The 25,549-nt window shown below is 38.4% G+C and overlaps 1 protein-coding gene across 9 annotated transcripts in view; it reads left to right on the top strand.

Annotated features, from left to right (window-relative positions):
• Positions 1-25,549, top strand: part of ATP2B2 (ATPase plasma membrane Ca2+ transporting 2) — a 175,252-nt gene that overhangs the window by 51,524 nt on the left and 98,179 nt on the right. For all 9 annotated transcript variants that reach the window (XM_054387362.1, XM_054387366.1, XM_054387365.1 and 6 more), the window contains exon 2: positions 1,842-2,039. In XM_054387362.1, the coding sequence (XP_054243337.1) occupies positions 1,842-2,039 (198 nt within the window). The remainder of the gene's footprint in view (positions 1-1,841; positions 2,040-25,549) is intronic.

Below are 25,549 nucleotides of genomic sequence, written 5' to 3' on the forward strand. Positions count from 1 at the left end.
CCTGCTTTAGCAATGGGATTTGGACTAGATGATCCCCTGAGGTCTCTTCCAATCCTCACCATGCTGGGATTCTGTGATTCTATTGTTAGCACATTAGGATCCTGATTTGTTTTGTATGGCACCTTGAAGGTGCTGTTAATAGGTATTTCCATTCCTGCAGTACCCAGATGTGTTACGCTTTGGGGGAGTCTGGGGCTTACCCTAAACTGTCTGAGGAGAGGAATCCTCACAGTGTGGGCTTGATCACTTCCTCTTGCTGACACCTTTGTATTCCTCTGAGGTCAGCTCTCCATTAAAGTATTTTGCTTTTGCCATGTTGGAGTGAATAAGTGTAAATAACTTTATGATGCTCATCACATTCAAAACCTACAGATTCGTAAACGTTCCAGCTGTTATCAAATATCATTTGTCAGATGCTTGTTGTTACTGGAGTTCTTTATGCAGCAGGGAGTGGTCTATGGGCACAGTTCTTCTACCCTAACACTTGCAAGAGTGAGGGTGGTTTTTTTGTTGCTGTCGTTGCTTTGGGTTTGTTTGGTTTGTTGTTTCCCTCCCCAAAGATACTGAGGTGCATACATTATATAATTAAGAAAGAGGTACAAAAGCACCTGAATGAGTTGTTCAGTGCAACCAGACATTCTTACACTGTGTCCTTAGACTGAAACGTTCTGTAGTATCATGCAAAATACATTTTTATGTTGATTTAAGGAACTGTATTGTTTCATTTTTGCTTTCTTTGCACCTATAACGTATCGCTTCCACTGCCTTTTCCCTTCACAAAATTTTGATGTGCATTAAGAAGTGTGTGTCCAGCAGGTTGAGGGAGGTTCTGTTTCCCCTCTAGTCTGCCCTTGTGGGTCCACATTTGGAGTATTGTGTCCAGTTCTGGGCTCTCCAGTTCAAGAGAGGCAGAGACCTACTGGAGAGAGTCCAGTGGAGAGCTATGAGGATAATTAAGGGACTTGGACATCTGGCTTATGCAGAGAGGCTGATAGACCTGGGGCTGTTTAGCCTGGAGAAGACTGAGAGGGGATCTTATTAACATTTATAAATATCTGAGGGGTGGATGTCTGTCAGGATAGGGCCAGTCTCTTTTCAGTGGTGCCCTACTATAGGATGAGGAGCAATGTGTACAATCTGAAACATAGGAAGTTCTACCTCAACAAGAGGAAAACATTTACTGTGAGGGTGCTGGAGCCCTGGAGCAGGCAGCCCAGAGAGGTTGTGGAATCTCCTTCTCTGGACACCTTCAAAACTTGCCTGTGGCCTGCCCTAGGTGGTCCTGCTTTGGCAAGAGATTGGACTAGATCATCTTCAGAGGTTGTTTCCAACCCCTACCATTCTTTGATTCTGCTATTCGATGATGCAGTTCATCCAGCAATTGTGTGGCAGTGCCTATGCAGAAAGAGAGATTGCTTTGAACTAGAACAAGAAATGGTTTATTGATTTGTACTCTGAGGTCATTGACCTGTATGCTGCTTCTATTGATATTACCAAAAGCTGACAACAGCTTCCTCCCAAATACAGTTAATTTGTGCTTTGTGATCTATTTTCAGGAAAGTGGTTGCTTACATGTAAATATGTATCTATATGCATAGGGCTTATTAAAGTAAACCAACTACTTCAGACTGGCAGGCCTTAGTGCTGCATAAAGATTCTATTTGGAATTTAAGGGCAAATCATCTTGCAGAAGCAGAATTTACATGTAGCATCTACTTACTTGTTACTGTGCCATAGGAGGTACAGCTTGTGGTTCTTGGAGAAATATTTCATAGGAATGCAGATATAAATGGGCATTTTCTGTTTCACTACAATTTTAATTTGTTTTGTTTTATTTACAGGGTTAGCTGGCACTGCTGCAGACCTAGAAAAAAGAAAGCTTATTTTTGGAAAAAATTTTATACCTCCAAAGAAGCCAAAAACATTCATACAGCTAGTCTGGGAAGCATTGCAGGATGTGACTCTTATCATCTTGGAAATTGCAGCCATCATATCTTTGGGGCTTTCGTTTTACCAGCCACCTGGAGAAGGGAATGAAGGTAAAACATTTTATAGAAGTTATTTGTATAAGTTTAGGAAAAAAAAGTCCTATCTCTCAAATGAATTCCATCTTCACCCTTCAGAAGATCACTAACAGGAAACTACCACATGGCTTGTTCCTGTTGCCATTACATCTGGTACTGACATATTTTTTGTGTGCATGACATTTCTTTTTGCAAATAGCTGAACTTTGTGACGTGTAGTAAACGAGTTAATAGAAAAATCATTATATTCTTATAAAACCAGAGTGCTTTTGATTCTGTTTTCACCTTTGGGCTTTATTCATCTCAGATGGTTGTTTCCTGCATTATAGAGGAGAAATATGTAATTCCTTATATAACTGATGTATCCTATCTACATGAGTCTTCAGCTTGTTTATACCAACTAAAGTCCTGAACTTAGTGAAATTCACTTATTTTAGTACATTTAGTGATGTAGCTAAGGTTAGTGAGCCTGGCTCAAAAAGGAGCATTAAAGGCTGAGTCATGTTGCTTATAAACTATATACTGCAGAATCCTTCTGTAATAGCTGTAGAAAGTTTTAACAATCTGCCCACCCTCCCTGCCCCTCTCTCTACCACTCCCCCCCTTTTATTTTTTCCCCCACTTTGGAAGATACACTTGAATTCACATGCTTAAAATATTTGTTCCTCTACATAAATGCAAGATTTCCATTTCTGGCAACTGATCCAGATTTATTCCCCCCCCGACTTGCTCTCTCAGAGACTTATAAAGCTGGATAAAACATGCTGTGTGAAATGACGTGAATAGCTTGGCAAATGCACGAAGAATGTCTTCCTCTAAATATAGCCTTGAAATGCATTTTGCATTCACTTCAGTTTCCTTTGGCTACTTTCCTTGAAGACCCTTCCTCCTTCCTTTTCCATTCACAAGCAGAATAAGTACATAGCTGTGCAGGGCTCTTGTATTTACCATTTAATCTTTTATATTTAACCAGGAATCTTTCACTGCTTTCTCACTGAATTTTGAATATGTGCTTGTTGATTCAGCAGGTATCTGATTTAAGCCTGAAAAGCTAAAGAAGTAATTTGGGTTATAACTGAAGAGAATGTTATTTATTGTCATTACCTCGTATGACTGGACATAGTAGAGTACCTTGGAGACATTGTAACCCATGAACGATGCTTTACAACATCAGAAATTAATTCTGCAGCCATTTTTCTTAGGCATGAAAGTGCCTAAAAATAAAAGGCTACCCTCTTATTTCTTTATTTATTTGGTGGGAAAGGAATTTTGAAAATGGGGGTTTTAGGAAGAGGGGAGATGTGTCATCACACATCTTATTTTGATACTGTGTTTAAGAAGGTTTTTTTTCTCATGGGAAGGCATAACACATCTGAGATAGTTTGAAAAGCTCAGCAGCACAGCCTGGGAAAAAGTGTTTGTGTTTTCCCACAGCACAGTATTTTATTGAGTGCTCACTGCTTCCCTATGATTTTAGAATTGTTTTCATGGAACGTTTTGCCGTGTGTTACACGGGGAGAATAAACCAAGTTAAAGAATATCTTTAATCCAACACATTGTAAAGGTCCCTTACATTTTTTGGAAGTCTTTGAGCAGTTGAGTAAACATGGGATGCTTATAAACTGCTGCCAAGGATACCTATAGTTTATTTATAGATATCCCTTTTAGAGTCCTAAACATTGAAAAAAAAAAAAAAAAGACATATTAAGCTTGATTTTGCCATTGGTGAAGTCATATTTGAAATAGATGAAATGCTTTTGCATACCCTTCAGTAGCCAATTATCAAATAAAATTATATGTGGACTAATATAGGGTAAGATTCAAAGGATCTTTTTATGAAGAAACAAAATACACTGTTTGCCTCCACTAAAGCAAATTTCTTGAATGATTTAAGCTATTTCTCGAATTGAGCGTGAACTGGACCTGCCTGAGAAGATCATAGTTCTTTGAAAGGGCAGCAGCTTGCAGGCTTTCTGTCCTGTGAAATGTCTACTTACCTGTCTAAATCTGTATTCATTGTACATTGCTCTAGACTGGCCTGCCTGTGCATTGCTGTTCTAACAGAGAATATGGGGGGGAAAAAATCATATAATATGTAACATCCTCACAGCAGTCTGCAGTATGCTTGATGTCGTTTTCTTGAGGTGAGAAGGTAACATCACCTATGGGATGTAATATGGGATCCCGACTCAGTGTCTGGGATAGGTGACAAATGTTCCTTTCAGAAGCATGAACACCTGTGTTTTCCTTTTCTGACTCTTCCCAGAATGCTGATTATTGACTGAAATGTACATTTATTTGCAAGTTCTGTATTTTCTTAAGAAGAATGTATTTGCTTCTGAAGATACAGCCCAGTGTTAGGAAAGGGAGCTGGGGTTTCTTGCTGTCTGCTGAACTTGCCTAGCTCATACACAACCTGCTTTCAAAGTTTCTCAGGCAGTTTCTAGATGAACTTAGTGGTGCTGACCAGCCTCCTGGATGGTGCCCTTGCAGAGAGCAGGTGAGAGGCAGTGCTAGTCCCTGGTGCTCAGATCCTGTAGATCTCTTCATTGCATCAGTGTGATGCCTGCTCACAGCTGCAGAAGCTTGGTCCATGGGATACCTAGCTACTAGTCACTTTTGCTGGAAAGAATTTCCCTTTCTAGATCATGCATTCTTAACTCCTTCCCTTCTTTCCCTTCCTTCCTTTCCTTCCCTTCCTTCCCTTCCTTCCCTTCCTCCCCTTCCTCCCCTTCCTCCCCTTCCTCCCCTTCCTCCCCTTCCCTTCTTTCCTTCCTCCCCTTCCCTTCTTTCCTTCCTCCCCTTCCCTTCTTTCCTTCCTCCCCTTCCCTTCTTTCCTTCCTTCTCTCTTTCCTTCTTTCCTTCCTTCTCTCTTTCTTTCTTTGCTTCCTTCTCTCTTTCCTTCTTTGCTTCCTTCTCTCTTTCCTTCTTTGCTTCCTTCTCTCTTTCCTTCTTTGCTTCCTTCTCTCTTTCCTTCTTTCCTTCCTTCTCTCTTTCCTTCTTTCCTTCCTTCTCTCTTTCCTTCTTTCCTTCCTTCTCTCTTTCCTTCTTTCCTTCCTTCTCTCTTTCCTTCTTTCTTTCTTTCTGTCTTTCTTCTGTTTTTTTCCTATCCCCAAAGTTGTTTGGGTTTGATTTTGCTGGTTAATAACATGAACATGCTTTTGAGAGTCAAGTTTGTGTGTAGCACAGCAAAGTCTCCTTTGTAACAGGACACTACGTTTTGGTACATGGTTGTTTTATAGCATATAAAGCAGCCTCCCTACTTGAATTCTAATTTTCTTTTGTTTTGCAAAATGAAATGCATTTTCATTTTGACAATGAGTCAACAAGGACTTTTCTCCTTCCCTTGCTGATTTGCCCAGTCATCACTGCTAATTATTTGAACTCATCAACTCACTATCATCCACATGGACCTTAGAGAGTTTAAAACCAGTTGTTCTATAATGTACACAAATACTGTTGCAGTGTAAAAGACATAGGGGGGAAAAAAAGAAAAAAGATAAAACTTTTATGAGCAGGCAGGTGTGAGACAGTGTTGGGGAGTGGAATGGCAAAGGGAGATGAGAGAGAGCAGCTGATATCCATGCAGATTCAAGGTGTTTGTAGTGACACTGTATTTTTCCTGTCATAGGGAAGCTTGTATTGTGAATCAGCCTCACATTGCCCCAGGTAATTGTTCAGATTCTTTGGTCACAGCTGAAAGTGGCTGTGATCCTCTTATGCTTTATTGATGTCACTGAGGTCTGTGACTAGCACAGGCTGGTGAGCAGAGCAAGAGCCTTTCTGCTGAAGACACAGCTACGTGGAAGTGGATGTTTCCACAGAAAGAACTTTGTCAATGTCAGAAGCATTAGCATCAGCCCAATGCCCTTGTTCAGAAAGACCTTGGTCTATCTTCCAGAGCAACTTGAATGAGAAGTCTGGCCATGGAGTTCTCAGGTAGCTGATGCCATAAAAGATGATACAACTTAGGAAATATCAGAGAAGGGTTTGAGCAGGCTGGAATCTAGAAGGAGAGTTGAATATCTTTTATTTTCTATTATTGTCAAATGCATAGGGACCTGAACAAGCAGAGTAGCACAAGCTCATTAGCAGCCACCAAAAGGAGGTGGAAGAGCATCTGAAAAAGAAACCCAAGCAAAAACCAATGGAAAGGAAGGCTGTGATTTGATTTAGCCTCTTGTCTTTGTTGGGAGTGGAGCTTTGTGAATGTCACCCACTCGTAAGGAGCAGTTGTGCTGTGCTGACTCACAATGCACACTAAACCCAGATGTTCCATGTGGCTGGGCTGTGCCAGGCTGCCTCTTCTACCTTGGGCAGTGGGAAGGAATGTAAGAGTAGAGGGAAAAAGGGAATTTTTTCTCAGCTGAACATTTTGATATTCAGCATATGGAAAAGCCTCAATTACCTTTGCATGAAAGCTCAAATAAGAAAGGGATAATGGAATTAACGTTTTATAGAATGTTTTAAACTGGCCAATTATTTTCTTTCAGCATTTTTGATTGACACAATGCTGTCTCACAGTATTTCACTTACTGCTTAGGACTAACTTGAAAAGCTGTGACAGCCTTTCTTTGTGGGAAGAAAAGGATAATAACGTGAAAATAAGAGGCTTGAAGACACAGTGTCAGGCAACCACCACCTTGCTGCTTCTTGTTGTGTGTGGGTTTTTTGTTTTGTTTTACCCAAGTATATGTGTGCACTGACTTTATGTCTAGTATATTTACATCTGCCATTTACATATCCTAAACTTTTATCTACCCCATTAGTTAGTATAATAGGTTGAGATCATCTTTTATGATGGATAGAACTCTTTTTTGGACGCTTGAAACATACTTCAACTTCTGAAGCTGTCGCAGAATGGGTAGTAAACTGGTTTCTGCAGCTTAAGTGCCAAATATTCTCCTGAGGCTTTTGAAAGAGGAATGCATGATAAAATCCACACATCCAAAAATATTAGTGTGTGAATTGCCTCAGGAACCTTGTCTAATGGTGTAGTCTAATGTATGTATGTGAGTGCATTTTGCTCTATTAGGCAGTTACAAGCTCAAAAGTTCCTTTTCCATGTGTATTTCTAGATTGGCTTTTATTTTCCATTTTAAGCTCTGAATGTGCATACATTGCCAGATGTATGTCTTTTGACTGTGACATAATTGCATTTCCAAACAGCTACAGCACAGTTTGGAGAAAAGTAAGTAGATTATTATCTACTGAGTTGCTTTCAGTTTACAGTGTTGGAAACAGCTGACACTTCTGTGAGTTTGAAGTATCAGTAGCCACATTCCTCAACCAATCTTAACTGGAGGAAGTCACTGTCTATTGTTAATAGTACCTGAAAATGAAGTTCTTCATTTAAGATATGGGAGAAAATATGATTTAATTTTCTGCTGCAATCACAAAATCTGATCTACAGGAACTACTAGATAGTAGTGTTTTCTTTAATTGCTTCTCCAGAAGCTGCTTCAGTTCCTGTATTTTCATATTTCTTAGCAAGAGTGAAGGTTTCAAGAATTTTCTTCTCAGAAGCTATGCTACAGTTGCTTTTATGATCTGCTTTGCATTCCCTTTTACCATCTGACAGGCCATTAGGAGCAATTGAGAACTTCTGCATAAATTATTGTCAGCCCTGTGGCAATTACTGCTCTCATTACTGATCCACACAGAATCATTCTTCCACTCTTCCAAAAAAAAAGCAAAACTGCTGCTGTGATTTAGAAAATGTATTTTGAGAGAAAATTCCTGGTGCAGATGTAGTCTCCACTATGGTGATGATCACACATGGATGCAACTTAGACAAAATCCTTCTGTCTCCTGGGTTAGTAGATTACAGGCTGTTCCCTGAGCAAGCAGAACAGTGAGCCTATGAGACAGAAACAGGATTTAATGACTAGATGGGGTCCTGGCTTCATTTATCTTTTGTTGTGTGGATTAGAGTTAATCCAGGACTAAATCTGAAGTATTTATCTTTGTCTGCCAATGTGTGGTGAAATATTTTTTCTAAACAGTTTGTAAAGAAATATCCAGTGTCCTGTTTTTATCACACAGTATCTGAATAGAACGAGCTGCTTCATGAGATCAAGTACCTGGAATGTAGTCTTAATTATTTTGCTTGAGGAAATGAAACATGCTTTGGGAAACAGAGCTTAGACTCCATGAGAAACCCACTGAGGGAATGCAAATGGTAGTGCTTCCCTCAGTCACTCACAGATCTCAGCAGGTCACAGTCAGACAAGGGAAATGCAGAAGCCAATATGCTCATCAGGGCTGGATTTGCCAGGTAGCTGTAAAGGTCTTCACTGTGGAAGTAAAGGTAGCCACATGATTTATAGATTAAAAACTCTGTAAAAGTCTGAGGAACAAAAACCAACCCACAACACATTCAAACACACACCTTACCCTCTCCTCCTCCTTGTCTGGATCTATTGCTTGAGATGTAAAATCCTGTGCTGCCCATGATAACATCAGCCAAAAAATGTCTCTTGACATTTCATTAGATAAGCAAGTCTGCAGAAATAAGTCACAGTGAGAAAGACTTGAGCAGCCACTAGTGCAGATATCTCAGAAAGGAAGGGCATGAAAAGTAAAAATGTAATTCCAATATATATTCTTTATAGATATAAGAATGTATGTACATAAAAGACTATAAAGCAGCTGGCACCAATCTTCTCTTTCTTAATTAGGAGTGAAAGTGCTGAATTTAATACCAACTAGCATGAATTTCTCTCCAGTTTATAGTCTGTATTGGTGTACATTTTATTAAAAAATATTTCCATCAATTTGGGTCAGTCTAATCCTTCTCCTTGCAATTTCCCAACCCTTGATGCAAATTCTACTGGAGCAGAACAGCTGCAGTAGGCTGACAAGGTCAAGTCATAAAGATACATTGTCTGTCCCAGTTTCCCAGCATTTATTACAGGTGTTATGGAATCTCTTGGATTAAAAAAGCTTCCCCTTCCAGCTTCACCATGAGGACAAGTTTCTGTAATTCAGGCAGGTTGGGACAGGAAGGAAGAAGACACTCTCTGGGGTACCATGCATGATGGGACAGCTTCACCTCAGATTTGATGAAGTTCTTTGGTTTTTTTCCAGTTTTTAATCTATCATCTTTTCTGTTTGTTTACTTATAGTTGTGACACAATGACACTCAATTTTCAGGTAGCTGGTGTTTGGAGTCTCTCACTCTTTCAGTATCCAGTTCTTAAGAAATTTTCTTCCCACTCTCACAGAAACTTTTTCTATGTTGTTAGAGTTATTGCCCTGATCATAAATGACTTCTATTCTCTTTCCAGGAAATGTAATGTCTTAGCAGAATGATCTGTTTTCCTCTGGGGATTCTGGAAATCTTACATTTTTCTGATGAAATCAGCTTACTCTTAAGTTGTATAAATATACAAATTGCCTCCTGGGGAAACCTTGAAATAGATTCTTGTGTACGCAAACCCACCTTGGCGCGGGAGAAACACACAGGTGTCATTTGGGCAGGAAGCAAACACTGGGTATAAAATGAATAGCAGGATTAGCTCTGCAGGAGCGCTACCTTCTCATCTGCTGCTGGATTCAGTGTTACTGAATTCTGTGGTGGAGTACAGTCAGTTCCTGCCAAATGTAACCATACTGGGTTTGTTGTTTATATCTTTATTAATATTGATCATTTGCATTAGTTGAAATGAGCATTATCAAATTTATGCATGGCTCAAGATTTCATTTAACCAAGAAATACCTCTGTGCCCCTGTTGCTTAAATGATCCTGGGGGACAAGCAATTGTTTCCAAAAAAGTTAAAGAAAGTAAAAGCATTAATTATTGAGGAACTTCAACCAAATTTAATTAAACTTAATTAAAAGTGACTTCAGATAAATAACCACATGAAACTCTTGAGCCATCCTCTGAAGAATTTCCTTCCAAGTGAGATGCAGAGTATAACTGAATATAAACTACATGTTTTAATGCAGAATTTAGTGTTTTTTACCTTGTTTGTACCCATACAGTCCATATCTGGGATGCCATCATATATTTTGCTTCAGTAAGGCTACTCACATAGTTACTGAAACATTAATTTTTTAAAGTCTATTAGACTTTTCCATAATAAGAGTCATGCAGGGCCAATTTCAGATCTGGGACATAAAGATTTCCACAGGAAAGTGCTGCATATGTCTCCCTGTCTTTCAGAATCTCTCTCTGTAGGTTTCATTAATATACACATTGATTAATGAGTGAAAGAATCAGAAATGTCAGAAATGAGTCAGCTGAACATTAATTCTCTATTCTTTGTGGCATCTTAATCTTTTCTTAAAAAACATTTTACATGTGATAACATAAATGGCATTAAAAATACATAAATGTGAGTATCATAACAACCTAGTTTTGTGAGGCCAATGTTAATGTTATTTCCAAGTTGCCTATAATCCTGGCAGTACATAGCATTGAACAACTGTAAGCCTTTTGCCAGCCCTCCCAGTTATGAAGCCAATGTGAAGATGAGAAACTGATTCCACAGCCTATGTGTCTGCACTTTATATTTTTTAAATGTCATCAAATAATGTTTTTGGTACCTTGAAAATCCATTCTCTCTGTAAGTCGTTTCCATATTGTAGAATGTGCCCTAGAAAATGTGAAGCCTTTAAAAAAATAAAATGAGGTGAATTTCATTCATTTGAATACTTTGCAGTGATTTGAATTTTCCACCCTGCCTCATGAATAATGCCAGTAAAAAAGGCAAACCAGTAGAGCATCCCTGACCACTGACTTAAAATACTGTCAAAATTTTGTTGCAGATGGTGAAAGCAGCAATAATTAGCAAATGTCTTCAAATCTCTTGTCTATCTCCAAAGGTCAAGGGAACAGCTGAACTGTCCTGTAATCCTCACTGTCATGCCAACTAATCACCCATTGGCACGACAGGGAAATTTAGCTGCTGCTTCTGAGTGCTTGATCTGTATTATTTGCAGGCTGGCAGTTCTGGTTTACATTTTGCGAGTCTCTTGACCATTTGTCTAGTGCAACGTTGTCTTACTCCAAACCAGGTACTTCAGAGGGTTTTAGTTTCAACTTAATTTTGGTTTAGCCTGTCATTAGAACAAATTTGTTCAAATGCCTTTTGTTTTGATTATCAAAGCCTCAAGTGTGTGTGTTACCCTGTAAGTCTGTATGGAGCATGTTACATAACGCTCCTCAGGCACTGAGGGATGCTAAATCAATGGCAAACAGCTCGTATATAAGAGGGCATAAGGGCCACGCAGCCTTCAAAGCCGATATGTCCTAATGGGAAACCTTTATCATCTTTGCTGCTAAACAAACAGCTCTGATCCAGCTGTCACTGCACTAGAGGTTTTTATTGTGCTGTCCAAACAGGAAAATTCACAAGAGAAGCTGAGTCAAATAGAAGTGCAGCTATTAGATAATAGCACTTTATATTAAATGGATCAATCCTGAAGTATAGATTATCAAAACAGCTTTTGAGGAGTGTTGTTGGAAACAGTCAGTTTTATCATTCTTTGTAAAAGTTAAACCATGAGATCCCCAAAGGATGTTTTAAACCAGTTTAAACTGTCTGTCAGCACAAGGGGAAAAGCAGTTGGCATCCTGGAAAACAGTAGAAAGAGAAGTATTTGCCCTCTTAAAAACAGTTTGTTCAGCCAGCCCCCTGCCATTTAACCTCCTTCCTCCCAAAGCCAGATGAGGTGAGGCAGCATATGGCTTCTAGTGATATTAGCCCAATCAGTTTTGTTAAATAAATATAGTTCCTTCAATAATTTGCTTAACAATGCATCTTACTTTTCAATTCCTGCCCTAAATTGTCCTTCAATACAAGGTCTAAATATCCAGGAGCAGAGAACAGCACAGGGTGAAGTGCCCAGCTATTACATGTGTGTCCAAACTCATGTGTGCAAATTGTCTTGCCGTCTTCCAATACTTGTTTTCATGAGGAGACAATTGTGCATGTTTGAGTTATTAGCTGGATACACTATTTAATTTCTGAAACATTCCTGCTTTTCTGTGGCTTTCTAGGTTAAAATGATGGGACAAATTTAGTCTTAGGGCTCCAACAAAAAATGAATTGACAAGAGTCCTGTGTGGGATGGGTTTATGGAGAGGATGATGGAGGGGTGGTTTGGTGGGTTGTTTGCAGGCCAGATGGAACCTGGCTGTTGGTGTTCAGCTATAGCTGGCAAACCCATTAGGACATAAACCAAGCCTGCAGAGCTTCTCTGTGCTCAAGATGACCCTACTGGGGAGAGCACAAGAGCCCACAGAGTGCCACAGCAGCCTTCTTTGGTGCCTCTCTGCTGGACTGTGCCAGGACAGGAACAAATGTGGCTACTCTGGCATGTTTATGCAGGTTCACACTGGCTGGGTTTGTGGATTTGGGGACATTGCATCGTTTTGTATGGCTCTGTCACAGGGACCATGGAGGAGGTGGTGCAGGGGGTCATCTGAGCATCATCCCCTATGTCTCAGTGAGTCAGGAGGACTGTGACTGCAGCAGAGCAAACAAGTCTTGCTGGCCTTGTCTTCACCCTATGCAGAGCAGCAGAGCTGTATTTACTTTAAGCTCCCCAGCACCCCCTATATTAGGAATGCAGAGCTGAGAGGAGTGCTGGGTGTATAAATCAGAAAGTGCTCCTGTCTATTCCTCCCTGGCTTGGTAAATCCACAGCTTGATGACGACATCCAAAGGCAAACAAGACGAGGCAGAATATTAGAAAATCTACTTGAGGAGATCTTGGAGGTCATTTATTCTGTCCCCATACTCAAAAGCACTATCAACAATACTTAAGCCATTCTTGACAGACATTTATCATACTTATTTTTAAAAGGTTCCAGTGATGGAAATTCTGTGCTGTCCCCAGATAATTTGGCTAAGACAGTTATTCCTGGTGTATAACCTAAATGTCTCTTCTAAGAATCTAAACACATCACTGCCATGTTATGTTTTCACATGGATGTGGAGACCAATTTGTCATTTTATATTTCCAGCCATACTTTGTCTGCTTGAAGATGACTTGATTATAAATACCAGTGTACATCTATTTGTGGGAACCTACCCACCTTTTCAATAGGAATCTGAAATTTGAACATGTCAGTAACACAGAGGAATATAAGTATTGCACTGAACTTGACAAAGGGAACCAAATAATTTCGTAAAATTATTTACCTCATGTTAAAAAAAAATAAATTCAAAAGTCCCTCAAGCCAATGAAAACCCTGAAGCTCTGAAAACATTTTTATTGTTAGAAATACCTTATAAAATAAACCAATATGAAATAAAGCAATGAGTGTTTTTGTATTTGATCACAAATTAAAAGTTCAACTTTAAAATATCAAATAATGTCAAATGTGCAAAATCTGTTTATTATGTGACACTTTTAAAAGTTTTTTTTTTGCTTAGGTATAAGATTATTTTGCACCTTCAAAGGAGGCTGCTGTTTGCCAAGTAGACTACACAAACCACGTCAGTGTGCGCTTATGGTTTGTGTCTGTTGCTGGCTTTGAATTAGAATGGAAATTAATTATCTGGGGGAAAAAAAAGTTTAAGTTTAGATGGCTGAAATGAAACAGGTACATCTGTGTGAACGTGAAAACTGTGGTGACAAGGCAGATGTATAGCACTTCAGGGTTTTTTGATTTTTGGAGAAACCAGTAACAGTAAGACAGAGGCAAAATATGTAAAACTCAGAATGAAGTATGAGTCCTTGCATGTGTAACCAGGTACTGAGTTGGGACCTGAGAAAGAGAATCTTAAACTCTCTCAATTTTAGATAAGTGTAGGTGCATTTGAAGCACTTTTTTTTTTTTTAAAGGCTTATTCAGAAAAATAACAATTTATACTGATTCCAATTTATTTCTTTTCTTGCATGTGATTTTTGCCATTTTGCTCTAGGATATGCTGCTCATCTTGTTTCAGCTAAGTGTGCCTAAACTTTCAGAATCTTAAAACCTAGAGGAGGTGAAACCAAAATTAGCATGCAGAATGTATAGAATGTGTGTTCTAAGTGGAGGTTATCCTAATCACATGCAGCTTTAGCTTGATTTGGATGTATCCACATAAACATTTTAGTTCAGATCCAGACTGTATAGCAGAAATTACCTCTCCTGTCTGTCCCAAGTTAATATCCTTCAGTTAACATTGCGAGGTGCTTTCAGGGAGTGCAGAAACTGAATGTGCATTCAGATGGGGTTTCATTCCAGCCTTTGGGATGAAATTAATCTGAAAAATATGATCTAGAAACCTGTTTTCTTAGCATATAGATGGTCACTGTAAAACTACTTTTATAGGGCCACACTGATGAAACCTTTTAATGCCTTCTGCTGCAAGATATTATGATATAATGTTTAATCCTTTACTGCTATGATTTTTCACCTCTTAAAGCTTTATAGCATGAAGTAACGAAGATGAAAAATTTAATGAAAGTAATAAACACTGCACCTTATGAGCTGGTTTTGTGGCTGAGATCTGCAAATCTTCCATGTCTTATTCAACATGATTTTCTTGTTCTCATGAATATAACTGATGACTGAGGGAGCATCAAAAGAGTCTGAGGTCTTGCAGGAACTATCTCACTGATTTCATTGTCTGGTTTTGCAGTATCCTGTCTGTGTTAGGTTGCTTAAGCTAGTCAGTTGCAAATTTTCTTCACTGGAGACTTTCAAGGTGTGGCCTAAGAACCTCTGAGAATCCATTGATTACTTTGAAGGGGCCTATTAAAATCAGTAACCTCCTCTTCGTGACTTTTCTCTGTGGGGCATGTAGGTTGGAAGAAGTTGACAGTTATTCTTTAAATGATGTAGAAGTATTAAAGCAATCGGTCAGCAATCGTAACTTCATCCTTGGCTCAGTTTGATATTTTTTCGAAGCTCCAGTGAGATGCCTGTCAAGATTTCCAGGAAAAGCCAGCTTTTTTTCAATATCAGTTTGCAAAATTTTGGTACCATTTCTGTTGAGACTTTTTCTAAAATCATCTTGGTTAGAACATCTTGTTTGAAAGCACAGAAAAAAAAAGAAAAAGGAAAAGAAAAAAGGGAGTATATTTGGCAGCAGGTACATTTTGTTTATATTAGAACACAATCAGAGAGGGATGGAACAGTACAAGCATCGATTACTCAGGCAGATGCCACTTTAAAAACCTTCTTCAACAATTTGCTCTTCTGATCATTCCACTTCAGACAGAGAATAAAACTTCATTTCTAAGGAGTTAGTAGATGAAGCGTAAGTAAGAAAGACAGCTTTCCATCTGATTATGTATTTATGAAATGTTAAATGTTTTTCTTAGGTCTATTTGAAGTCAAGTGCCCTGATGAAAGGCAGTTTGCTGTTAAACATTTATTTATTTTCATGGGCTTCTGTGTTTCCTGATGCTTTCAGTGATCTGCACAGGGAGTGGTAGCTGAGGAAGTGTTCAAATCCTCCTCTCCATCCATCTGTCTTTAGGAAGTACTGCAAATCATCAGAGATTGCTGCATGAGAAATGGGAGCATTCTTCCTGTTTTTAGGAACTAACTGCAGCTTTAGCTTTCTGAAGTGTTTGTAGAGTGAATAGTTGGAGCTCCCAATGTACCATATTTTCTTGAGATTATATATTTCTTTTTCTCAACTGTGCTCAGGACCTAAATGGGCCGTTCATGTTTAGTAGACTCTTCTAAGACAGCTTTATCCTAACAGCTGCAATGTTCCCTATGCAGGTTTATTAATAGTAAGGTTAGAATTTAGATCAAACTTAGTTAAACTTACTCAGCTGAATGACTGGCCACATACGGACACCACTACACTGCTCATGTCAAGCTAACAGAAAATCTGACTTCTTCCTATCACTTTTGTTCACAGTATTTGTTCACATTGGTACGAGAGCCTGTTCCAAGTGTGGTCTTACAACAGGTGATCATGAAAGAAGGAAACCCTTTCCTTCCTTGCTTTATTCGGAATCAGCCAATACTATTTATAGTAGCATGCCAGTTATGGGATTCAAAACTCATGCAGTTCTCTGTCATCACAGTCTCCTACATTGGTAATTAAATTTAAGACATATATCTTTCAAACTGAGTTTGTCTTTTACATTCAGTTTTGTCATAGTTATGGCATTTAAATAATATTATCCAAAGGGAATCCCATATTTATGCTGTGTGTTCCTACAGCAGCGCCTACTGCTATAGCATGGTTTGCTCCATTGCTGATTTAGTCTCAGCTTAAATGCTCTTCTGACATAGTCAAATCAGTTGAGTTATCCTCAGAAACCCTCGCTGGAGGTATCAAGGCTGGCCACTAAATAGTGTTTCATAGCAAAGTATTGATACATATTTCTATCCTGCATTGGAACTGAACTAAGGACTTTCAGCTTTTTTTTTTTTTTTTTTCATGAAAAAACATTTTCTAAGAGCCTAACGTGAAAGATGAAACAAGTGTATTTAAGGATAAGACTATGTACACCTACTTTGCAGTCTTGGAATAGTGACTTCAATTTGGAGAATTTTTTAACTCCATTTTTATATGTCCTGGATTAATACAAAGACGCCTTCAATCTTTAGCAGAATTTTCATTGTGAGTATGGATATTTGTAATGAACTCAAAAGTTACATCATAAACAGTTGGCTTTGACAAATGTCAGTATTTGATATGTTTGGTTTTAAATGTTTTCAGTATCTCTGTAGAGATGGTTAAATAATAATGATACGTGTTTCTTTATGGAGTAGCAGATATCAAAGCTATTTGCAAGCTGTGTCTTTACTGGAGAAAGTCAGTGTTACAGTTATCCAAGCACAGCCTTCCTAGCATAGATAAAGCTCTTGCTCTATGGAATTGGGAACTCTCCCGTACTGGGAACTTTCTGCTTTTGACTGACTACCTTTGCTTCTCTCAATTAACCTATATATAATTACTTACAGGCTTTAAGGAAAGACTGATTATTTCATGCCATTATTTTGTCTTTTTTAAAAAAGTCCTTGGTATCTCATACTTTCAGTAATGCCTGTGATTCTGTTTGTGATTGTTTATTATGATGGGGTAAGTATGTCTGATGATGTCTGAAAACATTTGCTTTGCAAATTCTGTGTTGCACAGCAGACGAATTCACTGGAAAGATATTTAAGTGCCTGTAATTGCTCCTTTATAAGTGTTTTGATGAAAATATATACCATTGGTTGTTTTCTAATATGCTGTCTTATTTTGTTTGTCATATTCTAAAATGCTTATAAACGGCCTAATTCTGGACTATTCAAGGTTACATTAAAATTTTGTTTAGTAGTTACTGTCTTTTCTGAAGTTCTCCTATTTTAGAAACTTCCTGAATCTTAGCTCCTTACTTTTCTGTCTGGGTATACAGTCTATCTGTCTTTCTGATTCTCTTTCCCCTTTTTCCTTTGAACTCATCGCCTTATGAATGGGATAGAACAACTGAGATTCTACTCATCTAATAGTGATTTGACCTTTTTGTGTGTGTCAGTTGAGATTTTATTGCAATGTGGGAATCTGGAAGTGCGATGCACTCAGTGTCTCTATAAGCAACACGAAAGAAAACATAGGTTTATAGAGATTCTCAGAATCAGCAAAGAAGGCCTGGTTTAGGTATCACACTCTGCCTGCTTTAGATAACTCTAAAGGAAGTATGGAAATGGTACAGTGTGTGTCATGGACTCAGAAAAAAAAAGCAGATGTATCATTTCTCAAATCAGATGGGATGGAGTAGAATATCAGTTTTCAGGAGCCAAGCATTTGTCCAATTAATGGTTTCACTCTGCTTTTTGGTCGACAATATCAAAACTATCAGTTCTATCCTGTTCACCAGCACAAAGTGTGCTTAGGGAGCAAATTCATTGCGGGTTGTCAGTGATACAGATGTAGCCTTAAGACTTGAGTTGGCTTCAGTAACAACGTACTAAGAACTTGTACAGTGCAAAATGTGCAGATCGTGGCATATGGGACCTGCAAATTTAATAATTGCTTCATAATGTAAAGTGACCTATATCTGGTTTCCACAAATCTGTGTTGGACTGCAAAAAATGAAGTCCCATAGATATCTTCCCTTCATTAGGGATGTGTAGATCATCGACAAAACTGGGTTGCTTCTAGATTTGCTCATTAGGTAGATTTCCAGGTTGCCAAGCACAACTTAACTCTCAACTGGGGACATGAGGTAATGAGACTTAGAACTTTGGGATAAAATATAAAATCTTCTCACATTTTCCAGGATGAAATTCTCCACAAGTATTTATTCTGTTAGTAAAACTCAGCTAGGACATGACCTTGCAAGCACTGTTGAGGAGCTGCACTTGAACTCTTATTAATAAACAGAGAGAACAGCTTTCAAGTTCAGATTCTTACATCTGAAAACTGTTCTACCTTTTGAATATGTGGCTATATTTAGCAGACACTTTTAGCTCTGAGCACTATACTGAGTGCTCTGAGTAAAACTATGGCAACTGGACCATGTCAAGGTTTTCTTTTGTGATCCCCAAGAACAGGACTTGTGATTAAAATTCCCATATTAGACTTTCTCTACCTTATGGCCATAAAAGGAAGTGAGCCTGAATATAAACATTACACGAATAGTTGTATGGTCTCGTTCCCTTCCACTGCCTTTGGTGGAGTTAGGACTTCATCCTTCTGACTGGTCTTTGCAAAATGCATTTATTGGGAGATGCTGGTCAGAAGGATCTTGCTCAACATTTTGCATCTCTCGAAGTTAAGAAGAATATTTTAATTAACATTTCTCTCCTCGTACATGTTTGAATGTGAGAATATATATGCTTTCAGGGCTCACAGATTTGTTTCCTTGCATGAATATGTCAAAAATGTGTAAATATTTAATATTGAACTCTAAGGCTGACAGTTATATAACTAACCTACAGGGACAGTATATTTTTTTTCCTTTCCTCCACCCCACTCCCCCGCTGGAGTCCTTATATAACTAACTGATGTATCACAAAGCATGAAATTCTAATGCTGTTTCAAATAAGTATCCAAAAATTGCTTATAATGATTTAGGGAAAAGCACCCTAAACCTGAAATGTGTGCAGTATAAATGTCATAGAATCAAAAAATGGTTTGAGTTGGAAGGGACCTCAAAAATCATTTAGTTCCAACCCCTCTGCCATGGGCAGGGACAGCTCCTACTAGACTAGCTTGCTTAAAGTCCCACCGAATCTTGCTTTCAACACTTTCAGGCTTGGAGCCTCCACAGCTTCTCTGGGGAAGAATTTCTTCCTAATGTCTAATCTAAATCAATCTGCTTTCAGATCAAAGCTGTTACCCCTCATCCTGTCACTCCATGCCTTTGTAAAAAGTCTCTCTCCAGCTCCCCTTCAAATACTGGAAGTCTTCTCTAAGGTCTCTCTGGAGCCTTCTGTTCTCCATGCTAAGCAACCCCAACTCTCTCAGCCTTTTCTCAAGAGAGGTGTTCCAGCCTTCTGATCATCTTTGTGGCCTCCTCTGGACATACTCTAACATTTCCATATGCTCCTTGTATTTGTGCTCTAGAGCTAGCCGCAGCAATGCAGGTGGGGTCTCAGCAGAGAGGAGTAGAGGGGCAGAGAGAGTAGTGGAGAGAATCCTTTCCCTCCATCTGCTGCCTATGCTGCAGGGGATGCAGCACAGGAGATGCTTGGGTTTGGGATGTGAGCACACATTCCTAGGAAATCTCTGCATGGCTGGTGACAGAAATCAACATGTTTCTGCAGAACTTAAAAATGCTTTTCACGGTTGAGTAAGTCCTTGGAGACTGAGAGAATGACAGAAAACTTCAGCAGTAATTTCTGCTCCTTTGCTGTGGTGCTGCAGTGATACTGAGCTTTGCCAGCCTGTGGCCTCACTGCCTTCTGCCGTGCCCTTACTGGAAGTAAGTTAACATCTGGTGGTACATCCTTGCACAGAGGATTTGGGTAAGGAATATTGGTACTTCAGTAACTGGCAATTGCTCTTTGGTCTAATTTTGTAGCGAGTGATCTGACCCAGGAAGGAATTTGTTCAAATAAATATTACCGCATCTGTCACAGCTTCAAAAATCTTGTTAGAGAGGGGAGTTTATGATGTTTATTACATAATTTTGATTATTGTTCCTTTTCCTACACAACAGAATGCGTTTGATAAAATAAATGACATCACTTTTGATGTAAGAAGAGTCCAACTGTGCTAATGTAAAAGCTGTAACTTAGAGCTGCTCAGTTTGCTCTAGTAACATCAGTGCTGGCCTTGCAGCTGAGGAAAAATGCCTTTACAGAAAGCCATTAGATAAAAAGGTTTTATCATGGGAACTGTTGTCTTTCTGATGACAAAACCAGCTTGACTGACTAAAAAAATTACCTCTGGGGGCGTCCATGAGATTTTCCTAGGGAATTTAAATGCCACAAGGTATTCTCAGCTTAAAAATAGCAATGTGTGGGTCGAATGAGTAGCTGAGAGGTATGTGCTGTAGGTTGGGGCTTAGGAATACAGATGTTCACAGGTTTTTAAAAATGTACTTTTTCTGATTTAAAAATTACTGTGCTGCAGCTTAATACTGTATGGTTTGTAATTATCATTGTTATCCTATTCACAGGAGCTTTAAGAATCTCCTCATAGCTCTTTGAAATCTTAAACAACTATTCTTTTTTAGCTGCACACAGCTTGTGTGCTGCTTTGCCCAGCCCTGGTTGATATTATCAACAACATATAATGAAATGCTGCCTATCACCTAAAACCCATTCTGGTGTCCAATGGAATGTGAAACTGATAACCTGTCAGGTGATGCTGTCTGCCTATTTGTGACCTTTTCCTTTTTTTTTTTCCTTTTCCCTTTTTTCTGGCTTTCACCAAATGAGATGTTAATAGAATCAACCAAATTATTTTCTCCTGCCACCTGCAGTGAAGTTTCTTGCTTACTGTCTTCCCGAAGTGCTTTAACCTGCCCTTGTTCACCTTTCTCTCCCACCTTCCCCTATTGGCACGAGGGTATTCAAGTCTTTTCTGTCATACAGTTCTCATACCTTTTAATATCCTAATGCTGAATAATTTCTTACTTTTGCTTTCTAAATCCTTAAAGTACTGCTAATGCAGCGTAGACTTCTCAGGCTCATTTTGAAATTGCTGGCAGTCCATTAAGTGCATGAGCAGGACCAGTACAGGCTGAGTGCCTGGGTATTTGCTCAGCTTTCCAGATTCTTGGGCAGGTTTTTTTCGCCCATAGCTCTTGTGTCCAGGTAGCTCGTAATCTCTGATGAGACGGAAACCCAGGTAACTGTGACTTCTGAGGGACTGACTGTATGTGTTGGCTTGAATTACTTTCTCATTCATTTTCTCCTGAATCCTCTTTACTTTTGGATTCTGCCTTCTTTTCATCTCCCTTCTACAGAAAACTTTTTCAACAGTCTTTGCTGACCTATTCCTGATCAAATGTAAACTTTTAAAATTCTCTTCTCCTTCTACAAGTTTCTGGTAATGCACTTTTGAGATACTTTATAGGGGACAGAATCGTAATGGTCCTCTTCTGTATTTCTGAATGTTCTTTGAGGCCCCACAGTCAAGGTCCTCCCACTTCTCTGTGGAGAGTTTGATTCACCTGTATACTCCTGAACCCTCCTTTGGAATAAGTTAATCTATTTTATTAATTCATTAGCTTTTTCTGTGCCAAACGACTTACAGCCCTTTACAGTCTTGACTAGCAGTCAAATTTTTCTATTCGGAGTTTCAAACTGAGTGTGCATTTTCTGTCTTATGACTTTGGGGAATGACACACTCGTGGCACATGTTTATAGTTATGGTAGAAAATAGCTTCATATTAAAAACTGATTTACGTTTTGAAATTGAATTTTCTGACAGCTAGGACTTATGTTAAATATAATGTGAAATAAGTACTTCACAATTCGCTGTCTTGGAATAAAACCCTGCCACAAATCACATATTAAAAATTCTTTTGTGATGCTTTTGGTCTGTGCCTTCCAATAAAATCTCAGGAGTATTTTTTAGTAACATTGGGAACCAAGTAATGTCTTGTGAAAGCCTTATGGGAGTCTTGGACCGTAACACAATTTTTAAAGCTTATATTAAAATTCTCAATAAACATTAGATGTTTTAAACTATATTTTGCTGCTTAGACATACTATAATTACTACATTTTTGTATATCTTACTTATATTCCTTATTTTCCTCTTATCTGTAAAGTCAATACCGTGTCACTTTGTGTATTGCACTGGGGACAGTTAGTAGAAGTGTATCAATAAGAAATATGTGGATTTTTTTATCTTATGAATGCATAGAGTTTATTTCTGTAATTAATACGTCTCTCTAGAATTTCTAGAAAATTCTGTGTCATGTAATAACAGAAGAAAAAGCCAATTTTTTTTTTTTTAGCATATAAGAATGAATTCTACAAACTTATACCAATGAAGATGCAAAATTCCTTCTTCCCCCCCCCCTTCTCTTAAAAGGGACTACTTCTGAAATAGTTTTGAAGCAAGAACACTACAGAGTTCTAAAAATGTTTTCTGACAGATAGGTCATCTCTTGAAGGGCAGGCTTTAAATTCTGCTTGTCTGTAAAGATCAGATGTTGGAGGTTGGTTTTTTTTTTTTTGGTTTTTTTTTTTTTTTTTTTTTTAATTTCTTCTGAAATCTTCCTGTTGTAAGAACTAGACAGATATTTACTCCCTCAAAGTTGATGGACTTGATTCCTGCTATGGGAACAATATGCACATTTTGCATTAGTTTACCTAGTCCTTTTCTCTCATTTGATCTCTGTGGGACTGTAAAAAGCAAAGACACAATTTTGAGAAAGTCTGATTATCAGCTTGGTTAATCCATTAAAGAGCCTGCTCTTGGTTATATTAGCCTAGGTCCACCAAGAAATGCAATTTCAATTCTGAACTGATGTTACAGGTATCTGCCTGCAAATCTTAGGTGTTCAAAAACCTTGCTCAGCTGCTGAACTGGAAGGTATCTAGTCCTTTATGTTCAAACTCTTTACACAGCAAAAATTCTGCTTCCTTCTGCCCTGAAAAACACTGATACTGAAGCACTATTGTGAGCACCACCGTTCATCTGGCAGGTGGGATTAAATGAGGGCACCAGCCAGAGCAGACAGGAACACACACGCTCATAATGCTAGGGAGAGGATATGATTGGTCAGGGCTGGGCAGGGAGCAAGGTTCCCATTTGTGTACTATCACACAAATTCTCTTTAAAATTGTGGTCCTGGGTTCTGATCCTTTGAGAGAGTGAGCTGACTGTTTTTAGTCATACTGAAAGAAAACAGTGGAAGCTGAGTGTGCTATGCATCTACCTCTATGTGTAAATTTCTTTTAGTGTATCACATAACCTGAACCAGTGGATCACTGTGGGAAGCATCACTGGTAGTTGTAGAGAAGCCAGACTGAATCTGTAAGGATTCTAAAATCCATAAGGCAACTCACAATTTCTTGTATCCACCTAAAACTCTGAGTTCTGATTTTGACCATGTCTATCAATTAACATCTCTGCTCCTCACTCACTCTAAGAATTCCTTCCTGTCCAGTAAATACCTTTCCTCCATCTGAATTCAGCATTGTCTGATTGCATGAACAGAAAATAAGTGAAATGCATTTTAACTTCTGTTGTTTCCATTGGATTGTGAAGAATATTTTTAAGACTGTAAAAATTAAAATCCTGAATTGTTATCCAGTGTGGAAGCTTGACAATTTTAGAAACGCTTTCCAAGAACTTGTTTCTCCAGATGTTCCTTCATTTTTGCAAACATTTTCTTCAGCTGTAATATGAATTATGTTCTCTGCTTGAGCATAATCTGAGAATTGAACACAGTTCCTTTCACTTTAATGATAACGACTTGTATTCTTTACATGCTTTGTTAGACTGGGTTTTTTGTTATATGAACTAGGAATTAACATGGAAATCAGTTCTGGCAACACATACAGACAAAGCTAATTTCTCAAGTCAAAGAGTATTTCAATTTTTTACCTGTTTTTGCGAACCAGCAAGGTGTTTTTTCTCCTGAAGGGACACAGAAATGCTACACTCCAAGCCGTTCAGAATACAGTACGTTAGCTCTGGGTTCAAGTGCACTGACTAGCTGCCACTTTGTTTCTCCAACACATCTACAAAGTACTGACCATGCCTGTTTGTTCCTTGGAATTATAACAATGACTTTCTCAAAACTGGTAGCTTCCTGCTGTAAAGAGAGGATATTAGCATAGAATGGTTTGGGGTCTTGCCACCCCCAGTGTAAAAAATTTCTTCCTTCTTTCTAGTCTGAATCATACTCTTCTAGTTTAAAACCGTATTCCCTTGCCCTGTCACAACATGCCCTGCTAAAAAGTCTGTCCTCACTTAATCCAAACAAGGCAAAAGTGAATCTGCTGATTTGGAAAAGGAATCTAAACTCTAATGTAGACCAATTAGGATTATTCAGAGTGAAGTTCATTAGTCCTCCCCAAAAGTAGTGTTCTGCTGAAGGAAGGAATAGAAGGTGTGGTTTTTAAGTTGCATTTGTGGCTGGTTTTAAGCAGCTTAAGTCACTGAATTTACAAAAGGTTGCTTGATTTCTTTCTTGGGTGCTATAAAAATGGTTTCTTCAGCAAGGTTCTTTTACTGCAGATAAAGGCTGATGTGGGGCATCAGCCTAAGGGCATCCCTGCTAGGAAAGCCCCTTCTCTTAGCAGCCTGCATTGCCTTTCAATTGGGTTAAGTCTAAATTTAAACTACAGAGAACATTGGTATGTTAAACCCTGTTTAATTTAACTTTTCTCTCTTCACTCAGTGGATGATCAGTCTCATCTTTCTTCATTTGACTTTTGGTAATTTTGTTACTGTTCATATGCAAGAGTAATTCCTCAGTTGGTTACTGAATTATGATGCTTATGTTACAGGGAAATCTTTGTAACTTAAAAACAGTCAAATTGCTTGTTAAATCCCTCTAGTGACAGGTGATGAATGCACCAAAATTAAACTTCAGTCACGGATGGAAATACTGTGGTTGCTGACTTGCTAAGCTCCCTGGTACCAGGGTAAGATGGAAAAGTGATGTCAAGTGACTACCTAGTTCAGGTCCTCATGAAAAATTAACATATTGCTTTTCTCCCTCAGCCACATGGGAGGGGAAGCTTTATTGTTCAGAGTTCATTTTTTCTCTCCTGTCAGTTGGGATATTTCTGAGTGTGATTCTAGTATGTATACTGTGCTGTCCACTATTATAAACTAGATTTTTATTTTTAGGTCTTATTTCATGAAGAAGGAGAGCTATATTAGCTTTAGTTTGTGAATACTATCTAGGAAATCTCTTCAAATTTTAATTGTACACTGTTTTGAAATAAATAATTATCAAGCATTTTTCAAACAATTCAGAATTCCCGTCAGAATTAATACATAGACTGTATTTTTAAATATTGTCTCATTTGTAACTAAAATATAGTTACGGTTCTGTAAGTATGCCTCTGTATTTCTTTGTAAGGAAGAATGAGGAATTATACTAGACTATTGTTTTTACTCAGTGTTCCCTAATACAATTCGTTACCCCATTTAAATACTAATATACTTAGTTCATCTCAGTTTTTTTAAACAAATGTTCTTTGTAAG

This window comes from Indicator indicator, chromosome 15 (assembly GCF_027791375.1).
Source record: "Indicator indicator isolate 239-I01 chromosome 15, UM_Iind_1.1, whole genome shotgun sequence".
NCBI classification, from domain to species: Eukaryota; Metazoa; Chordata; class Aves; order Piciformes; family Indicatoridae; genus Indicator; species Indicator indicator.